The 17,018-nt window shown below is 43.8% G+C and overlaps 1 protein-coding gene across 1 annotated transcript; it reads left to right on the plus strand.

Moving 5' to 3' along the window:
- The first annotated feature begins 269 nt into the window (after positions 1 to 269).
- LOC310776074 (polyunsaturated fatty acid lipoxygenase ALOX15B-like) lies at positions 270 to 15,465 on the plus strand. The gene is made up of 15 exons (XM_083636224.1): positions 270 to 291; positions 612 to 768; positions 2,535 to 2,739; positions 7,737 to 7,818; positions 8,235 to 8,357; positions 8,581 to 8,684; positions 9,116 to 9,282; positions 9,554 to 9,697; positions 10,287 to 10,490; positions 11,108 to 11,194; positions 11,297 to 11,466; positions 13,170 to 13,291; positions 13,429 to 13,529; positions 14,679 to 14,849; positions 15,066 to 15,465. The coding sequence occupies exons 2-15, from the start codon at positions 616 to 618 to the stop codon at positions 15,243 to 15,245; spliced, it is 2,013 nt and encodes a 670-aa protein (XP_083492350.1). The 5' UTR covers positions 270 to 291; positions 612 to 615; the 3' UTR covers positions 15,246 to 15,465.
- The last annotated feature ends 1,553 nt before the right edge of the window (positions 15,466 to 17,018 follow it).

Here is a 17,018-nt window from a genome sequence, read left to right on the forward strand (position 1 = left end):
GTATGTAAACACATGAATGTGCAACATAATACATACCGTGTGTGAAGTTTATTATGCACCGTCCATGGCCACACGCAACAATTCCTTTATTCCGGTATGATATGTTTTTGGTGGAACTCGGTGAACTTCACAGGAACATCATTGCATTATTGGAAAATGTCATTCACAGGTTTTTAAGCACTTCCCCCTCCACGGCCATGGATGACACACCCACAAAGCTGTATATAAAAAGAAAAGCAAGTAGGAGGATTAACGTTATTTTAGGAACTTTTCTGGGTCCCACAAATCAAGGTAAGAGAGATGCGGCTGGGAATTAATCTCAATTGGTAGCACTTTGACAAACGAAACACGTTCTTATTAGGAGTAGTACATGTGGAAGTGTTTGTGTTTGGTTTAGTCTAAATCTGTCGGTTTATTTTATAGTGTCCTCCATTGTAATTGCATTGCCATTTCAACATGATTAATGACCCAAAATGTCACCTGTATCGTAAAGGTCTTGTGCAGTGAGGTTTATACAGTGAGTGACGGATCATTTTATCAGTGCACTCTGTATGACTATGCGCTACTGAAATGCTCTATGCTCCTCACAAGGATTCATCTGCTCCCCACAGTGAAATGGTGAAGTATAAGGTAACTGTGACCACAGCAGGGCGTGCTATGGCCACCACTTTCAACAATGTCTTCCTAAAGTTGGTGGGCACGGATGGGGAGAGCAGCCGCACGTGGCTCGCCAGCCTCAAGGGAGCTGCTACCTTCTTCCAAGGAGCAGTGAGTCTGGAATATTCCTCTCTATATGTTTAAATGCATATTATGATTTTAAGCTGTATAGTGCTACATCTGGACATTAATTCAGCTATCTACCAAATATCCAGTGTTATATGCTTACTGATAATACATTGTTCTTGGAAAAATCAACCAAGGTGATAACATTCAACATTAATAACATTCTAGATGTCGCACTCCCCCTCCCTCCTTCCATTGCATTCACGTCACAACACAGCTGTTGCTCGGAAATAGAACCCAGTCTAGTTTAGGCCTATGACCTGTCCATCCGAGAATTTTTCAAATTAAATATCAACAACTACTACACAGACGTAAACAAATCATACATTTTGGAGCCGGCAAAAACGTTTTAATTAGTCATTCACAATTTGTTTTTTAGGAAAAGTGATACTTTTATTCCTCACCTTTCTCAAAGCTCGGTGGATGTTTTTTTTAATTATTATTATTATTATTATTATTATTATTATTATTATTATTATTATTATTATTATCATCATCATCTCTGGAGATGATGCGCCATGGGTGTAGTTATGGAAATGTTTGAAGATTTCAGTTTTGTTCTCTTTTGCAACACCTATGGTGATGAGCAGTAATTGCAGGTGAGATGTAAGTGTTGGATCATCTGTGTCACCACCGCAGTGACCAGAGCATATGAGCAGAGCGGAGTGACGAGAATGTCCGCTCATTGCTCACGGAACGGTCCGTTCCATCCGCTCTTAGAGCCACTCGCGCTCCGCTCCATATCGCTCTGTGCTCAACACAGGTTTCACTCTGCTCTGCTCCAGGATTTGTCGGCTGCCTTGCTCCACCAGGCAGGCAGGCAGGCACCAGCGAGCGAGGGAGAAGGTTGGAAAAGGCGAGCGGGCAAGCAAAGTCGGCGATTGCAGAGGATTTAAATGATATTTTCTGATAGTTTGACAGCGGTTATGTTCGAAAAGCACAAATAAACACACCCACACCTCCAAACACCTCCACAAAACGTTGTGGGAAGGTGATGTTTTCAGTGTGTGTGTGTGTGTGTGTGTGTGTGTGTGTGTGTGTGTGTGTGTGTGTGTGTGTGTGTGTGTGTGTGTGTGTGTGTGTGTCATTATCAGGCAGACACACACATGCAGCCTGTCTGTCTGCAGTGCACTGTGCACACAGCAGAGAGGGGAAGGGAGAACTGAATCACGTAAACAGAAGAGAACATTCTGGGTCGGGCACAGGCAAGCTTCCACATGTGAGCAGGTTGTGAGCAATACCGGAGCCAAATTGGAGTGGGTGATCTGGCACCGTTCCAACTTTTCGTTCACCTCCACTCACCTCCAGTCCTACCGCTCCGCTCCTCGCTCGCTCCGCTCATATGCTCTGGTACAGGATTACAGGAAACTCTTTATAGACGATGTTGTCTGTTATTCCCTCCTCATCACCTTCAATAAGTACTTTCATGCTGCTCTACACAGCCTCCTCCAGGGGAAAGTGAGCCAGCAGTGTAAAAGTACTTATTGAAGGTGATGAGGAGCGAATAACAGACAACATCATCTATAAGGAGCTGCTGTAATTCTGTACTCATGCAAACATTTCCATAACATGTTGCCCTAAATTTCTAGTTATTATTATTATTATTATTATTATTATTATTATTATTATTATTATTATTATTAATAATAATAATATTAATAATATTATATTAAATATGTCTTTCTGTATATCTCTCCATTGCGTGAATATATTCCGAGCCTGTCTCTGATTCTTCCTTCTCCTCTACGCAGGTGTCTAACTTTGACATCTGCTGCCCTGCTTCCCTTGGCAAGCTGGTGCTGATAGAGATAGACAAACAGCCGCTCTTCTTGTTCCCAGAGGATTCCTGGTTCCCCTCCAAGGTGGAAGTCAGGAGCCCAGAGGGAGACACCTACCACTTTCCCATCTACCGCTGGATCACTGACTGCAAGGTTAAGGTGTTCAGAGAGGGCACAGGTTCGTGGAACTTTACTTTTTTGCTATGCTGAATATACAAATGTAAGACGGATTCCATTATATAAGGTTGTAAGAAGGCTGGAGTAAATTGCCTACATGTGTCAACAGTTCTATATCATAATATTTGTGAGGTGGCTCACTTTCTGGATAAAAATCCCTGCCTGCCCTATACAGAAGCCCTATATCACTATGCCAATCTTTGATTGGGTCGGAGATGTCAAATCCCTCCGCCTCACAAGGGGGCACTGCCCCCTATTAGGGCGCTGGAGAGGAAGACACTTTTTCATTGTTCTGTCTGCAGAAGAGCACCTTATCGTCCTGTTGCTTCGCTAGCTTAACACAGCTGTGTAGAAACTGTGCCGAGCGCTAGTTTAGCTACACTGCCTATGCCTTCTCCTCTTCTCACAAAGCAGAAAAAATATCTTTCTTCGACGACAGCACGCCCACTATCGTCACCAGACCCTCATACTGTCTATTACCAGCTAACATAACCACCTGCCGCTGAAAAACAGGTTTACCAGCCACGTCAACCTTCGTCTCATGTTATCAGCCGGATTTCACCTGTACCTGCCAGTGTGGAATGGTGACGATCTCCCAGAGGGACCCTCATACGGTCTGTCTCTGGTGTATGGCGTGGTATCTCCCAGAGGGACCCTCATACGGTCTGTCTCTGGTGTATGGAGTGGTATCTCCCCGAGGGACCCTCATATGGTCTGTCTCTGGTGTATGGAGTGGTATCTCCCTGAGGGACCCTCATACGGTCTGTCTCTGGTGTATGGAGTGGTATCTCCCAGAGGGACCCTCATACGGTCTGTCTCTGGTGTACGGGGTGGTATCTCCCTGAGGGACCCTCATACGGTATGTCTCTGGTGTATGGCGTGGTATCTCCCAGAGGGACCCTCATATGGTCTGTCTCTGGTGTATGGCGTGGTATCTCCCCGAGGGACCCTCATACGGTCTGTCTCTGGTGTATGGCGTGGTATCTCCCAGAGGGACCCTCATATGGTCTGTCTCTGGTGTATGGGGTGGTATCTCCCAGAGGGACCCTCATATGGTCTGTCTCTGGTGTATGGCGTGGTATCTCCCAGAGGGACCCTCATATGGTCTGTCTCTGGTGTATGGCGTGGTATCTCCCAGAGGGACCCTCATACGGTCTGTCTCTGGTGTATGGAGTGGTATCTCCCAGAGGGACCCTCATATGGTCTGTCTCTGGTGTATGGCGTGGTATCTCCCAGAGGGACCCTCATACGGTCTGTCTCTGGTGTATGGCGTGGTATCTCCCAGAGGGACCCTCATACGGTCTGTCTCTGGTGTATGGCGTGGTATCTCCCAGAGGGACCCTCATACGGTCTGTCTCTGGTGTATGGCGTGGTATCTCCCAGAGGGACCCTCATACGGTCTGCCTCTGGTGTATGGGGTGGTATCACGCTAGCCAAGCGTTGAACTCCCCTGGTTCATGCGGGCACTGCACCTTACTCAGGCCAGCACTGCTCCGTAGATGTCTCATCCGAGCGACCCAGCTCAGACACGGGGATCCACACCTCTCCCGCCCGGATCCTGAGCCCGAGGAGGAGGAAGGCGAGTCCCAGGTCAAGGCTCCGATGACGACTGCCAACTGGGCCACCCAGGTCAAGCTAGCTTCGCACCCCGATGTAATTGTGGATGACCACCACCAGCCTCTTCCTATGACCTTCTCCGCAAAGCAGCAGAGAGTCTAGGGGTAACCTGGCCTGAAGCCACCCATGAAACCAGCGGTAGTGTGTTTGACAGCTTGCCATTTGAGACGACCAGGGTGATGAAGAAGCAGCTGATCAGTTGTTCCCAGAGATGCTAGAAAATCTAAAGGACACCTCAGCGGCAGAGGCACAATCAGCGGAGCCTCTTTCCTCGGCCTCCCACCTCACTTGTGAAAAGGGAGCTGGGGCAGGTGCCGCTTTCATGGCCCCTAAGGTTACCGCCTTCCCTAACAAGTTTGCCCATTTCCACGTGCTCAGGAACCTGAACACGAGCGCTGACCTGTTGTGCAGGGGCAGCCGATTTAGAGGGAATGGACTGTAAAAGGACCGCAATGGAAATAAGCTCCTAGCTTTATTGCGTTTTTATCCTTTTGATAATGGTGTGTCTGTGTATGTACGGTATATATATGTCATCACTATCAATAAAGATGTCAATCAATCAATCAGACTTTCCACCCCGAAATTGCGGAACAGATAGGTCACACTATGCCCGAACCAGTGGACCTATTCGCCACGAGGGAGAACACTCAGTGTGAGCTGCATAGACGCACTAGCGCACACCTGGTCGCACGAGTTGCCACTATTCAGAAGCAAAGAGCTCCTTCCACCAGAACCTTATGGTTACAGGTGGAAGCTGTTCCAGAATTGGTGCCTGAGAGAGGGCCACATTCCTTATGTACAGTATGTCCTGCAGAATCCATTGTGGATTTCTTACAGGACTTAATTGATGAGGGCAATGCCTTTACCACATTAAAGGTCTACCTGGAAGCCTTATCAGCCTGCCATGTGGGTTTTGGAGATGAAACCGTCGGCCAGGATAAACTGGTACGCGCTTTCATGAGAGGGGCCTGCAGGGACCTTCCTGTCTCCAAGACCCTGGTGCCTCCGTGGGACCTGGATGTGGTTTTGGAGGCCCCACTTTCAAGCCACTACAAGGTCACTAATAGGTGGACCGCGGTCCGAATCCGGACCGAGACGCTGTCCTATGCGGACCCAGACCTATAAGCTGTTATTATATTGGGATTCTTCTTCAATGTTGAAGTGTTTCCTATTTTGAAATGACGCAGCTTTTCTGGCTATTCTAGCATTTACGGTACTGGTTTAGAGTCTCACGTGACGTTACTCGGCCAATGACCATTCAAGATTCCTCCGTGCGGCAGCGCTCCACTCTGCTTGTCAGAGAGCTGGTGTCAGTGAGCAGCGATACACACACACGCACGCACGCGCACACACACACACACACACACACACACACACACGGGGGAGAGAAAACCGAGACACGTTGGAGAAATAGGTGAGACACAAGAAGTATGGCGTGCCCTAAAAAGAGAAAAGTGGAGAGAACCGAGTTTTTAATAAAGAATGGACAGATTTATTCATGTTTATTTATCCTCCCCACGCCAGTTCAAAGCCCGTATGTCTGATCTGCTGCGAGACACTTATTAAATGTGTGTGTGTGTGTGTGTGTGTGTGTGTGTGTGTGTGTGTGTGTGTCTGTGTCTGTGTGTCTGTGTGTCTGTCTGTCTGTGTGTCTGTCTGTCTGTCTGTCTGTCTCCCTCCCTCCCCACTTCCCAGTACAACTAACTGCCCACACAGGCTGCAGTCTGGTTGAATTGTTGGTCACCTTGCCTGGTTTAGTTTGAATGAGTTCAGACAGGTAGTTTGGTTAAATATGAGTGTATTCTTGGTTAGCTAGTCTGTTGAAACAAGGATGTGTTCTATGTGAAATTAGTCATCAACTAGTCAGGTTAAATATGAATATTCCTAGTCAGCAAGTCATCTACTCTCAGAACAGAAGAGGAGGTGTAAAGCTGTTCAATTGTTCAAATATGTTGAGATTGTTTTGGTTGAGACTGCAAAAACCAGAACAAGGGAAGCTCAAGCTGCTACTTTTGTTAAATTTTTCTTAAGCACTTTATTTTAAGGTGCATTTTCAAAAGCTTTCTGCTATATGTGTTTTTTATTTTTAAATGCAGCCCTTACTTCACTTGAAAATATTAACATATTAATTGTTGAAATTAATGAGTTGTTCTTTGTGGCTGACTACATACAGACATTGATACAACTATTAGGGTACTTCTATGGCACTGAATCATAACGCAGGTTAGACATTACGATGTTGTGGACCTTTGCTTGAGGAAATGTTCTCAAACTGGACCTCTCTGAATTCTAATTGAATACCCCTGCACTCCATGAAGCGAGTTTGAAACACCTGCCTTTAAACAGCGTTGTTGCTGGCTCTAGCTTCAGCCAAGAGGGTCAGCGATTTACACACGCTCTCGGTCCAACCCTCTTGCACTCAGTTTGCTCCAGGGGAGGGAAGAGTGACTCTGATCCCTAACCCAGCTTTTGTGCCTAGGTTATGGGTTTGTGTTCACCTATTAATCTGGTAGCCTTCACTGCTTCTTCTGAGGAGCAACAGGCTCAAAGTTTATGGCCAGTCCGTGCCTTGTGCACTCATATGGACAAGACCAGGGGGTTCAGGAACAGTGAAATCAATGAAGCCCTGATGGAACTCAATACAGGGTTGGTTAAACCTAAAATAATACTGTTTTCAGAGTCTGATAACGTACACATGCATCTGTAAATTACTGTATATAAGATTACGTATTACAGCAGAGCAGGTGGGTACACTGACATCTACAAACATCTGACTTGTGCTGCAGCTTCTTGGAGCTTTAAGCAACAGCCTCATGCTATTATTACCTTGGCTTATACGAGTCGTTCAGGACATTAGTGTTGCAACGAGTTGGACCTCGCCTCTCACTTTTGTTCGGTTCTATAGACTGGATGTCTCAGTGGTCTTGTGGTCACAGTAAGGAACCTATGACTTCTGCTCTGGGTTGGAGAGCTAAGCTTGTCTGACACTTCGGGACTTCCATATCCCAGAAAGTGAGTCACCTCACGAAAATTATGATATAGAACTTAAGGTTATGAATATAACCCCGGTTCAATGAATAATAGGAGTCAAGTGACTCATCAGACAACCCTTCCTGCCAGGCGGACGAGAAGAATGCTTATCAAGATGGTCTCTCCCTCTCTGGCGCCCATATATAGGGGGCACCACCCCCTTGCGAGGCGGAGGGATTCGACTTCTCCGACCCAATCAAAGATTGGCCTAGTGATATAGGGCTTCTGTATAGGGGACGCAGGGATGCTTACCCAGAAAGTGACTCACCTCACTACTTTTATTCATGGAACCAGGGTTATATTCATAACCTTAAGTTTTAAACCTTGTTTTTCTTTTGTTTTTGTTCTCAGCTCTACCAGTCGGTGATGACCATCATCATCTTGGAAGGTATTGCAGGGAGAAGGAGCTGAAGCTAAGAGAGGAGCAGTATTGGTGAGCGCACAGAGTTTACACATATGATGTTGTTGTGTCGTCGTCATTGTGTGTTTTTGTTTGTGGTTGCAAATTGTAAATTTAAAAGATTTTCCCAAAAATGTTACCTTATTAAATCCTGTTACCTTATTACATAACTTTTAGTCTACTTACCCACGTATACCCATTGTTAATACCAATCTTTATTATCATACTATTACCCCCCTATTACCATGTTGTTACCGAGCTTTAATGTGAAGTGCTACCATTGGTTTATTATACTGTATGTACATTACACCATGACACTTAATTATATATTAATATTTGTCAAAATGTATATTATGCTGCTTGAATATAATTTGACATTGCAAATCTATGACTGGTGTCCATACTGTCCCATGTCCTTCATCAATCTCCTCTTCTCTATTCTTCCCTAGCTGGGATGTCTATGCGGAGGGGATACCCCACTGCATAAAAACAGACAATCCTCTTGATCTGCCCCGTGAGGTCACCTTCTCCTTCACCAAGGCTACAGAGTTTGCATACTCTGCATCTACAGGGTGAATTCATCAAATTCTATCAGACATCAACAGTTTCTCAAATATTACACAAGAACTCAACCCTCCCTGTAATACTACCAGATGTCAAGATATATGTCAGGATAGCCCAGATAACCATCCACTTTTGAGAACTGTATTCAGAAGATAAGGTTGAATGAGTAAATGTCCTGTTGGTATTATTATTTTGTTCTGTATAGTTATTCTTATTCTTTGCATTCCCTAGGCTGACAGAGCTGAAACTGAAGGGATTAGACACCTGCAAGCAGAATTGGACTGATATCGATGCCATTAACCGAGTCTTCTGTGGCAAAAGGACTGACATATCGGGTACTGTGATATCAGCGTTGGGTAGTAACAGAGGAGCTACCTGCATTATAGCCACCTAAAAATCCAAGAAAATGTAACTGTATTCCGTTATGTTAAGTAAAAAATAAATAAATTCTGATTTACAGATCCTTGTCAAAAGGTATAAGGTTGCATCTGGGACTACGTTCAACACTAGAAAGGCTGTGGGCTAACAAACCAGTGTGTTGAGACTTCAATTTAAATTACTTAGACGACTTGAGTTGTTGTGTTTGTGGTAGACTATGGACCTTTGATTCACAAAAATACTGTAGAACCCAACTCTGGATTCAGTGTAACACCATTTTTACTCTTTTTTTCTTGTTCCGCATGCAGTGTAGGTAAAAATAGCAAAATGAAATTTTCAAGCCTGAAGTTCTATGCTCAGCGAAGGTGAAACCATGTTCTTTTTCCAGACTATGTCCAAGAAAACTGGAGGGACGATGCCTTTTTTGGCTACCAGTTTCTAAATGGTATCAATCCCATAATAATCCAACGTTGCTCAGTTCTTCCTGGTAACTTCCCCGTCACCAATGGCATGGTCTCCCTCCAGGGTAGCTGCAGCTTAACAGAAGAAATGCAGGTACAGTATCTTTGTCTTATATTCGGCAAATCTATCAACAGCTACAGTCTGTTAGTCGTCGCTAGACGTTTCAAACCAGTCTCAATAGTAGAATTGATGTCTTCTTGACATGTTAAATTTGCATTTTACCTGTTGCATTTATGTCTTCTTCACTGTGTAATATTCTCCTTAGGCTACTGTATGTGTTGTGAGTCAAATACTTTATCATCCTCACCAAATGCCTTAAAGGAGTATTGTGAAGCATGATGATTATTCTAATATTTCAAAACAGAAAGGCAACATATTCCTGTGTGACTACAAGCGTTTGGATGGAGTGAAACCAAACATCATCAATGAGAAGAAGCAGTACCTGATGGCTCCCCTCGTCCTGCTCCACCTGACTCCTAATGATAAACTGATGCCCATTGCCATCCAGGTGAGACAAAAAAAATACCATATTTTATTTCTTCTGTGATATGCCATAGGAGTATTTGTTTTCCATACTCCTAAAACAAAAAATGAAAAAGCAAAAAATGAAAAAGCAAAAAATGAAAAAGCAAAAAATGAAACGAAAATGAAACAAAAATGAAAAGGCTGCGAAGCAGATCAAACCAACAGTAAATTTGTTAACTTATCATAACTACAAAATCATGCCCAGGTGTTGAAGTAAGCGGTGCAGGTTTGCGCAGGTCGGACCCTTCTCGCGCACCCCCCTCTCTGGCTGTGCGCGGCACTTCACCGGCTTTGAGCCGCTTTGCTTTCTGTCTCCACTCTCGCTTCCTTGAGGGAGGGGCCCAGTCTACATCTCGACGCACTGCTCAAATCCCGTGCGCACGTCTCAGCTCAAACGGATGGACACACATGTCAGTCACTTATAGAAGCGGCTGCACTGCTTAAAAATACAGAGTATCCTTGGAAAAGTGTTGTTGACCAGTAGTTGAACAGGTTATGTATAAAAGGCCTTGCCTTCACAGTATTTGCATTTGTTTAATTAAGTATCTGTACTCTGCTCTCTACTCCTGTAGTTGAAGCAGAAGCCAGCAGATGACAACCCCATCTTTTTTCCTACTGACTCTGAGTATGACTGGTTGCTGGCCAAGATATTTGTGCGAAGTGCAGATTTCAGTGAGCACCAGCTAAATGTTCACCTGCTGCGCACTCACCTGCTGGCTGAGGCTTTTGCAGTGTCACTGCTGCGCAACCTGCCTATGGTGCATCCCCTCTACAAGGTAAGTGGATAGGAGTGTACTGCCCTTTATTAAGTATAGTTTTTTTGTTGTTGCTTTTTTTCGCTTTTTTTTTTTTTACATGTTTGTCGCCCCAGTTGAGATCCATTGTGGCTAACACTTCATTTGGATAGTCCGCCTACAGAGAGTCTCTACAGAGAGCATTTGCACTGTAACATTTCAACAATTTGTTTGTTTAACTGTTAAACAGATGTTCAACAGAGTATCTACAGTATAGAGTCTGTGTGACAATTCATGAACATACCTGTTACACTAGGTGCAGGTGTGTGGAACGGGAAGCAAACAGAATCTGTTTGTTGAACCTCAACTAATAATCTGTTAACTTAAAACAACATCTACAGACAAAGCCAAACAGTTGACTTGTTGAATGTCAACTAATAAACTGTTGAAATGTTACAAATAATCTGTAGGCAGACTATCCAAATAAAGTGTTACCCCATTGTGTTTTCAGTGTCTATTATATTATTGTCCGTGTTTTACACGTTGAATGGTAATGGGGTGGGGGGTGGGGGGCAGTTTCAAGCAGCTTCAAGACTTATGGCTTTGCAAAACAAGTAATCCTAAGAACTGTTAGTAACAGAATTCCCTGTTTCCCTTAGCTCCTCATGCCTCACACTCGCTACACTCTTCACATCAACCACTTAGCCAGACTTGTGCTTATATCAAAGAATGGAGTTTTCACTCAGGTAGGAAACGATAAAACACACACAATAAAAAAAAACATACATGTTCGTATAAGAACTATTTGCCTCAAACTATATTTGTCACATGTTTGATTTGTTTGCCAGTTTTCCGCTTCTGGAGGAGAGGGGATGTTCACGATCCTGAAGAGGGCGCTGTCCTCGATGACCTACAGCTCGCTCTGCATACCAGATGACATCGCCGAGCGTGGGCTGGAGTCTGTGCCAAACTTCTACTACAGGGATGATGGACTCAGGCTATGGGACATCATCCACAGGTACTGCAGGCACTTTACACAGCATTGTCCTGGCTTACATGCTAGGCTGTGTCGCATTGCAGTAGTACGTTTATTTCTATGGTATTGGTGCAAAGTCCTTTTTTGTGTGATGTGTGGCGGTCTACATTAGAAGCTGGATACTGCATAATAATCTGATTATGTGCCATACTGTAAGTGTACAGTAGCACCTTACATTCTCCTTCGTCTGGTGCAATAACCTGTGGGAAAGTATAACTGTACAACAACACTTAGTCGTTTTTTTGTGATTAATATTTTTGTATTTAAAACAGAAAGGGCCCAAGACACAACAACAATCAGAAAACACATGCCGCCGCCACAACAGCAAACAACATAAAAATCCTCACAAGACATACATGCCTACATTAAACTTTCACTACTGAAATAAGCACCACTCAGTAATGAACTTAGTTTCATAGAAAGATATTTAGTGGTGTAGCAATGAATAATTTTGGGTAGCCATCTCGACATCTTGGGAGACAAAACTTGGAGAACGCTTTGCCCAATTTGTTTTCTGCTGACAGTTGAGAAAAGAATGGGACATTTTGGGTCATCATTCAACAAAGTTTCTGTCAGCTGCTGGACTTTTTTTTCTTGCATGTATGTCATGCATGATGTGATGTCACACATACATACGTCATGCATGATGTGATGTCACACATGCATACAGTAGCATGAACCCAGGCATTCCATTCATACGGCCAGCTGTTTTTATTTCTCACAAACCCAGACAAAGGCAATGTGTTGCTTTCCCTTTACCCCCTCAGAGAAAGAGGGTTACATTCATAACCTTATTTCATAAATAAAACTAAGCAAACAAACAACTGAAAGCCCAGCAGTTTTCCATTTGAAATACTGTTCATAATGCTTAGGTCAGCTCAGCTGGTCTGCACAGAGGCTGCACCTCAGCCTAATGAGATTGCTCCAGAACGGAGCATGAAACTTGATGGACAATGCAAAAGGGGTAAATTCCATTCCAGCCATGACATCCCTAAATTTTGCAGCCTGGTCAGGTAAATGATGCCCGGGGCACCCCACTGTGTATGGAACACGGGGCACCCCACTGTGTATGGAACACGGGGCACCCCACTGTGTATGGAACACGGTTTTTCAAACAAATTCCCTGCTCGTTCTTCTCTTCTATCACTGAATGAACATTTTCAAGGCAGGGCACGGAAGTCATACAGTACATTGCTTGTTATCTATTAGCTGATTGCTATGCACACCTATTAGATTCCAATCTCATAACACAGTCTTTTTAAATGACCTCTGTGAGTGAAAATTGATTGATTGATTGTTTATTGATTGATTGTTGATCATTATTGACTGTGTTTAGTGTTATGTGACGGCCCTTTCCCCTCTGAGACCTGCTAATGTTCCAGGAACATCATTGAGATGAGTCAGCTCATTTCCGCTTTCCTCTCTCATAGCCTTGTGTCCGTGTGGGAGTAGAGTAGATATGATAAACAATTAGTTAAACAAAAAATATACAAAAATAAGGTCCAGGTTGAAAAATACCAAAATTCTCCTTTAAGCTTCATTAGAATCGAGCATTCCCCAGCACCTGCTGTTGAAAGGAGGTCATTAGATTATTGTATCTGTACAGTAGCTATGCAGTGGTCTATAACCTGATTGGATTTTCTCTAACATAAGTAGGATGTTCTGGTGTTCTTCATTTGTTATAGGTTTGTTGAGGGAATCTTTGGCCATTACTACAAGAGTGACAATGAGGTCCAGCAAGACTCTGAACTGCAGAGGTGGATTCAGGATATCTTTGTCCATGGCTTCCTCTCCCCAGCAGGCTCAGGTGAGCTTGAATGATGTTTTAACATAATAACTTTATATTATATATAAATTCCCATTACTGAAATATATGAATCATTCTTTACTTGAGTTATCTAAACACCTTAATTTCATGTAATTAATTATCTCTCTGATCCTCAGGAATTCCCCAAACCTTTGGCACTGTGGCTGAGTTGGTGAAGTTTGTCACCATGGTGATTTTCACTGGCTCAGGCCAGCACTCTGCTGTCAACACTGGGCAGGTGTGTCCTTGTAATTTATACACATGTTGAATTATGTTATTACCAGTGTTGGGCAAGTGACTTTCAAAATGTAATATTACTAGTTACTTTCATTTGAAAGTAATACGTTACTTTACAATATTACTGTCTGTGTAGAGTAACTCGTTACTTACATTCCTTTTGCATTACTTTCACCAAAATAACCGCAGTAGCAGAATGACATCGCCGCCCCGGAACATCCCAAAAAATAATTTAAACCGTCTTGAAGTCAGTGTAAACCATCCAAAATTCTAAATGTTATCCTTTTCCTTTGTTATTGTCATCTTTTTGACCCACTGATGATGTCATAGGCATTTGTGACATCACTGATGATGTCACAGGCACTGATGATGTCATAGTGATGTCATAAGAGCAAATTCATCTTATAACATCACTGATGATGTCATAGGCACTGATGTCATAGGCATTGTGACATCATCAGTGATGTAATAAATAAATCATCTTATATAAGCGAGTGACATCACTGACTAATAGAGCAGGCGAGGCCATGCAGCAGCCCAGCTGCATATGCGAGCTGCAGGGAGCTGCGTACGCGAGCTGCAGGGCCAGCTCAGCGAGCTGCAGGGCGGGCGAGGCCATGCTAGCGAGCCCGCGCAGCGGGCGAGCCTAGGAATCTAGCGCGCACAGCGTGTGAAATGCCTAGTTTGCATAACAACACACAATTTGATTAGGAAATGATTGTCTTTTATTTAAATGTCTGCTTTGATTTAAAAAAAAGAAAAGTAACTCATTTTGTAACTTGTGTTACTAGACAAAGTAACTGGTATAATATTACTGAAATCCTATTAGTAATAAGTTATATTACTGAGTTACTGCTAAAAGAAATATATCACATTTAATATTTTACTTTTGTAAAGAGTTACCCCCCAACACTGGTTATTACTGTAGGATGCTATTGTTGTTTTTCTGAATTGGGACAACCTTAAAATAACACAAGTTAAAAGCAAATTGAATTGACCTCAGATGTATATTTTACTAACATGTAATCGCTATAGAACCATTAGTAATACTAATAGCAATTTGATCCAAAAGTTAACAGCATGGTCAGCGGTTCCAGGGCTTAAAATAATCAGTCTCAGTCATTCATCCATCGCTCTTTTATTGTTATAGTATGACTACGGTGGTTGGATGCCCAACACTCCCATCAGCTTGCAATGCGCTCCACCAACCACCAAGGGCTCATCAAGTGAAAGCACCATGCTGCAGACTTTCCCCGACGTCGGCACAACAGTTCAGGGCATGGCCACCATGTGGCTGCTCAGCAAGCAGTCCTCTGACTTTGTAAGTGTACAAAGTAGTTTCATATGATATGATATGACATGGCACTACAATACCCTCGAATTGCATCTTTAAAAAATCTCTGCTCACTTCCTGGAACTGTATGTTATATTACCATACAGAATACAGACTAGATTAACTTTTAAATCAGGAAGAAGAAGAAAAATATTGTGTTTGTTTTTAATTGATCCATTTTAACATAATGTTGAATCTCACCAGGTCGCTCTTGGCCAGTACCCAGAGGAGCATTTCAGCGAGGAGATTCCCTGCAAGTTGATAAAGGATTTCCAAGGAGAGCTTGAGGTTTTAAGTGCAAGTGTCAAGGTCAGAAACAAGAGTCTGGACGTCCCATACACATACATGGACCCAGAGAAGGTGGAAAATAGTGTAGCCATTTAAGTATGGCAAGGTGTGACCTCCTTCCTGACATTGGGAAGGTCTCTTGCTTTTCTCAAGCCAAGTCTTGTATAGCCCCCCTAATTCACAAGCATGTCTCAGAGGTCTTACATGTCTAGCTAAATCTAGCTGAGCACTAACGATAATAATAATAATAATAACAATATAGTAAACATGATTGAGCAATTTTATATTAGAGAGAGACAGAGGGAGGGGGAGAGAATGGGGGGAGAAGGGAGAGAGAGGGAGGGGGAGTGAGGGAAGGGAGAGAGCTGGGGGAAGGGGGAGAAGGGAGGGGAGAGAGTGGGGGGAGGAGGGGGAAGAGAGGGGAGCGAGCGAAGGGAGAGAGCTAGGGGAGGGGGAGAGGGGGAGGAAGGAGAGAGAGGGGGTAGAGGGGAGCGAGGGAAGGGAGAGAGCAGGCGGAAGGGGGAGAGAGTGGGGGGAGGAGGGGGAAGAGAGCTAGGGGAGGGGGAGAGAGTGGGGGGAGGAGGGGGAAGAGAGCTAGGGGAGGAGGGAGAGAGCTAGGGGAGGGGGAGAGGGGGGGAAGGAGAGAGAGAGGCGGTAGAGGGGAGCGAGGGAAGGAAGAGAGCAGGGGGAGGGAAGAGATGGGGAGAGGAGAGAGAGCAAACAGGCTATACTGGGGTTGGGCGATACGGTGGAAATCAATATCACGATAGTCACAGGGGGCCGTTTCGAAACATACTAATGTATATCACAATATGGTTCATATAAGCAAAGTAAAATCTAGTACTCCAATTATCATATTATCATGTAATTACCTGGCGATGATGCCACTGAATAGACAACAAACAATAGTACTCGATTATCGCCCAGCCCTCGGGCATACAGCTGCTACTCATTCCGTCCGGCTGCAGCGTCTGTGGCAGCCGAGGTCGAGGCAGCAAGCGGCACACTAACTGGCAGCGGAGCAGCCAGGCCAAACGAGCAACAGCTGCACACAATCTGACTACTCTAACCTTAACTGGAACTAACTACTGTAGCACACGAGGAATCTAATCTACAGCCTAGTCTGTCCTGACCTACTCTAATCTAATCTAATCTAATCTAATCTTAGCCTGAACACAATAACAATCAAAGCTAATGTACAGCCTAACCTAAACAACTACTCTGACCTACCGGCATCCCTCAGCCCAGGGGCGTTTCTACGGGTGGCCTGGGTAGGCACAGGCCCACCCACTTCTTGCCCTGGCCCACCCAAAAAAAAAAAATGTTTTTTTTTTAATTGGTTGTTTTCTAGAGGCAAACTTGCTGCTGCCTTGCTAGCTAATGGTTTTGTAGCTTAAAAATGCAGGGCACATAATCTCCAGAGTCTAATGCATGACGACTTCATGACATCTAGGAATTTTGCGCGCTTCCCGCATAAAATAAGGAGTGGCATCGTCCAAGAAGGGGGGGCGAGGATAGTGGTCAGTATGTAGTGGTGACAAAGGGACAGGGGGACGATCTAAGTTTTTGTATAAAAACTTAGATCATAGATGATTCTAGATCATAGATGATCTAGCATGCATGTTTCTCTTTAATTTTCAAATTTTCTCAGCACATTTTATGAATATAGTCACTTAAATTCTATTAGTGAAGATCATGGTGACAACATTGCTAAAAAGAATCATTCAAATGAGTGTAAAGTTGCTAAACAATTTATGTGACGTTTAACATTTTGATATCAAGTTTGTTTGTTTATTTAGATCTCGATTAGCTACTGTATTGTAACAGCATCTACTCTTCCTGGGGTCCACATTTACAATACTTCAATAT

Source organism: Poromitra crassiceps (assembly GCF_964638095.1).
Source record: "Poromitra crassiceps genome assembly, chromosome: 4".
Classification (NCBI taxonomy): domain Eukaryota; kingdom Metazoa; phylum Chordata; class Actinopteri; order Beryciformes; family Melamphaidae; genus Poromitra; species Poromitra crassiceps.

Bases quoted from the DNA above. Each gene is read 5' to 3' on its own strand.
- LOC310776074 (XM_083636224.1), top strand. From the start codon at position 616: ATGGTGAAGTATAAGGTAACTGTGACCACAGCAGGGCGTGCTATGGCC. The intron at 8,685-9,115 runs GTACTGTGATAT...TTCTTTTTCCAG, and splicing joins CAAAAGGACTGACATATCGG to ACTATGTCCAAGAAAACTGG. The intron at 11,195-11,296 runs GTAGGAAACGAT...TTTGTTTGCCAG, and splicing joins AGAATGGAGTTTTCACTCAG to TTTTCCGCTTCTGGAGGAGA.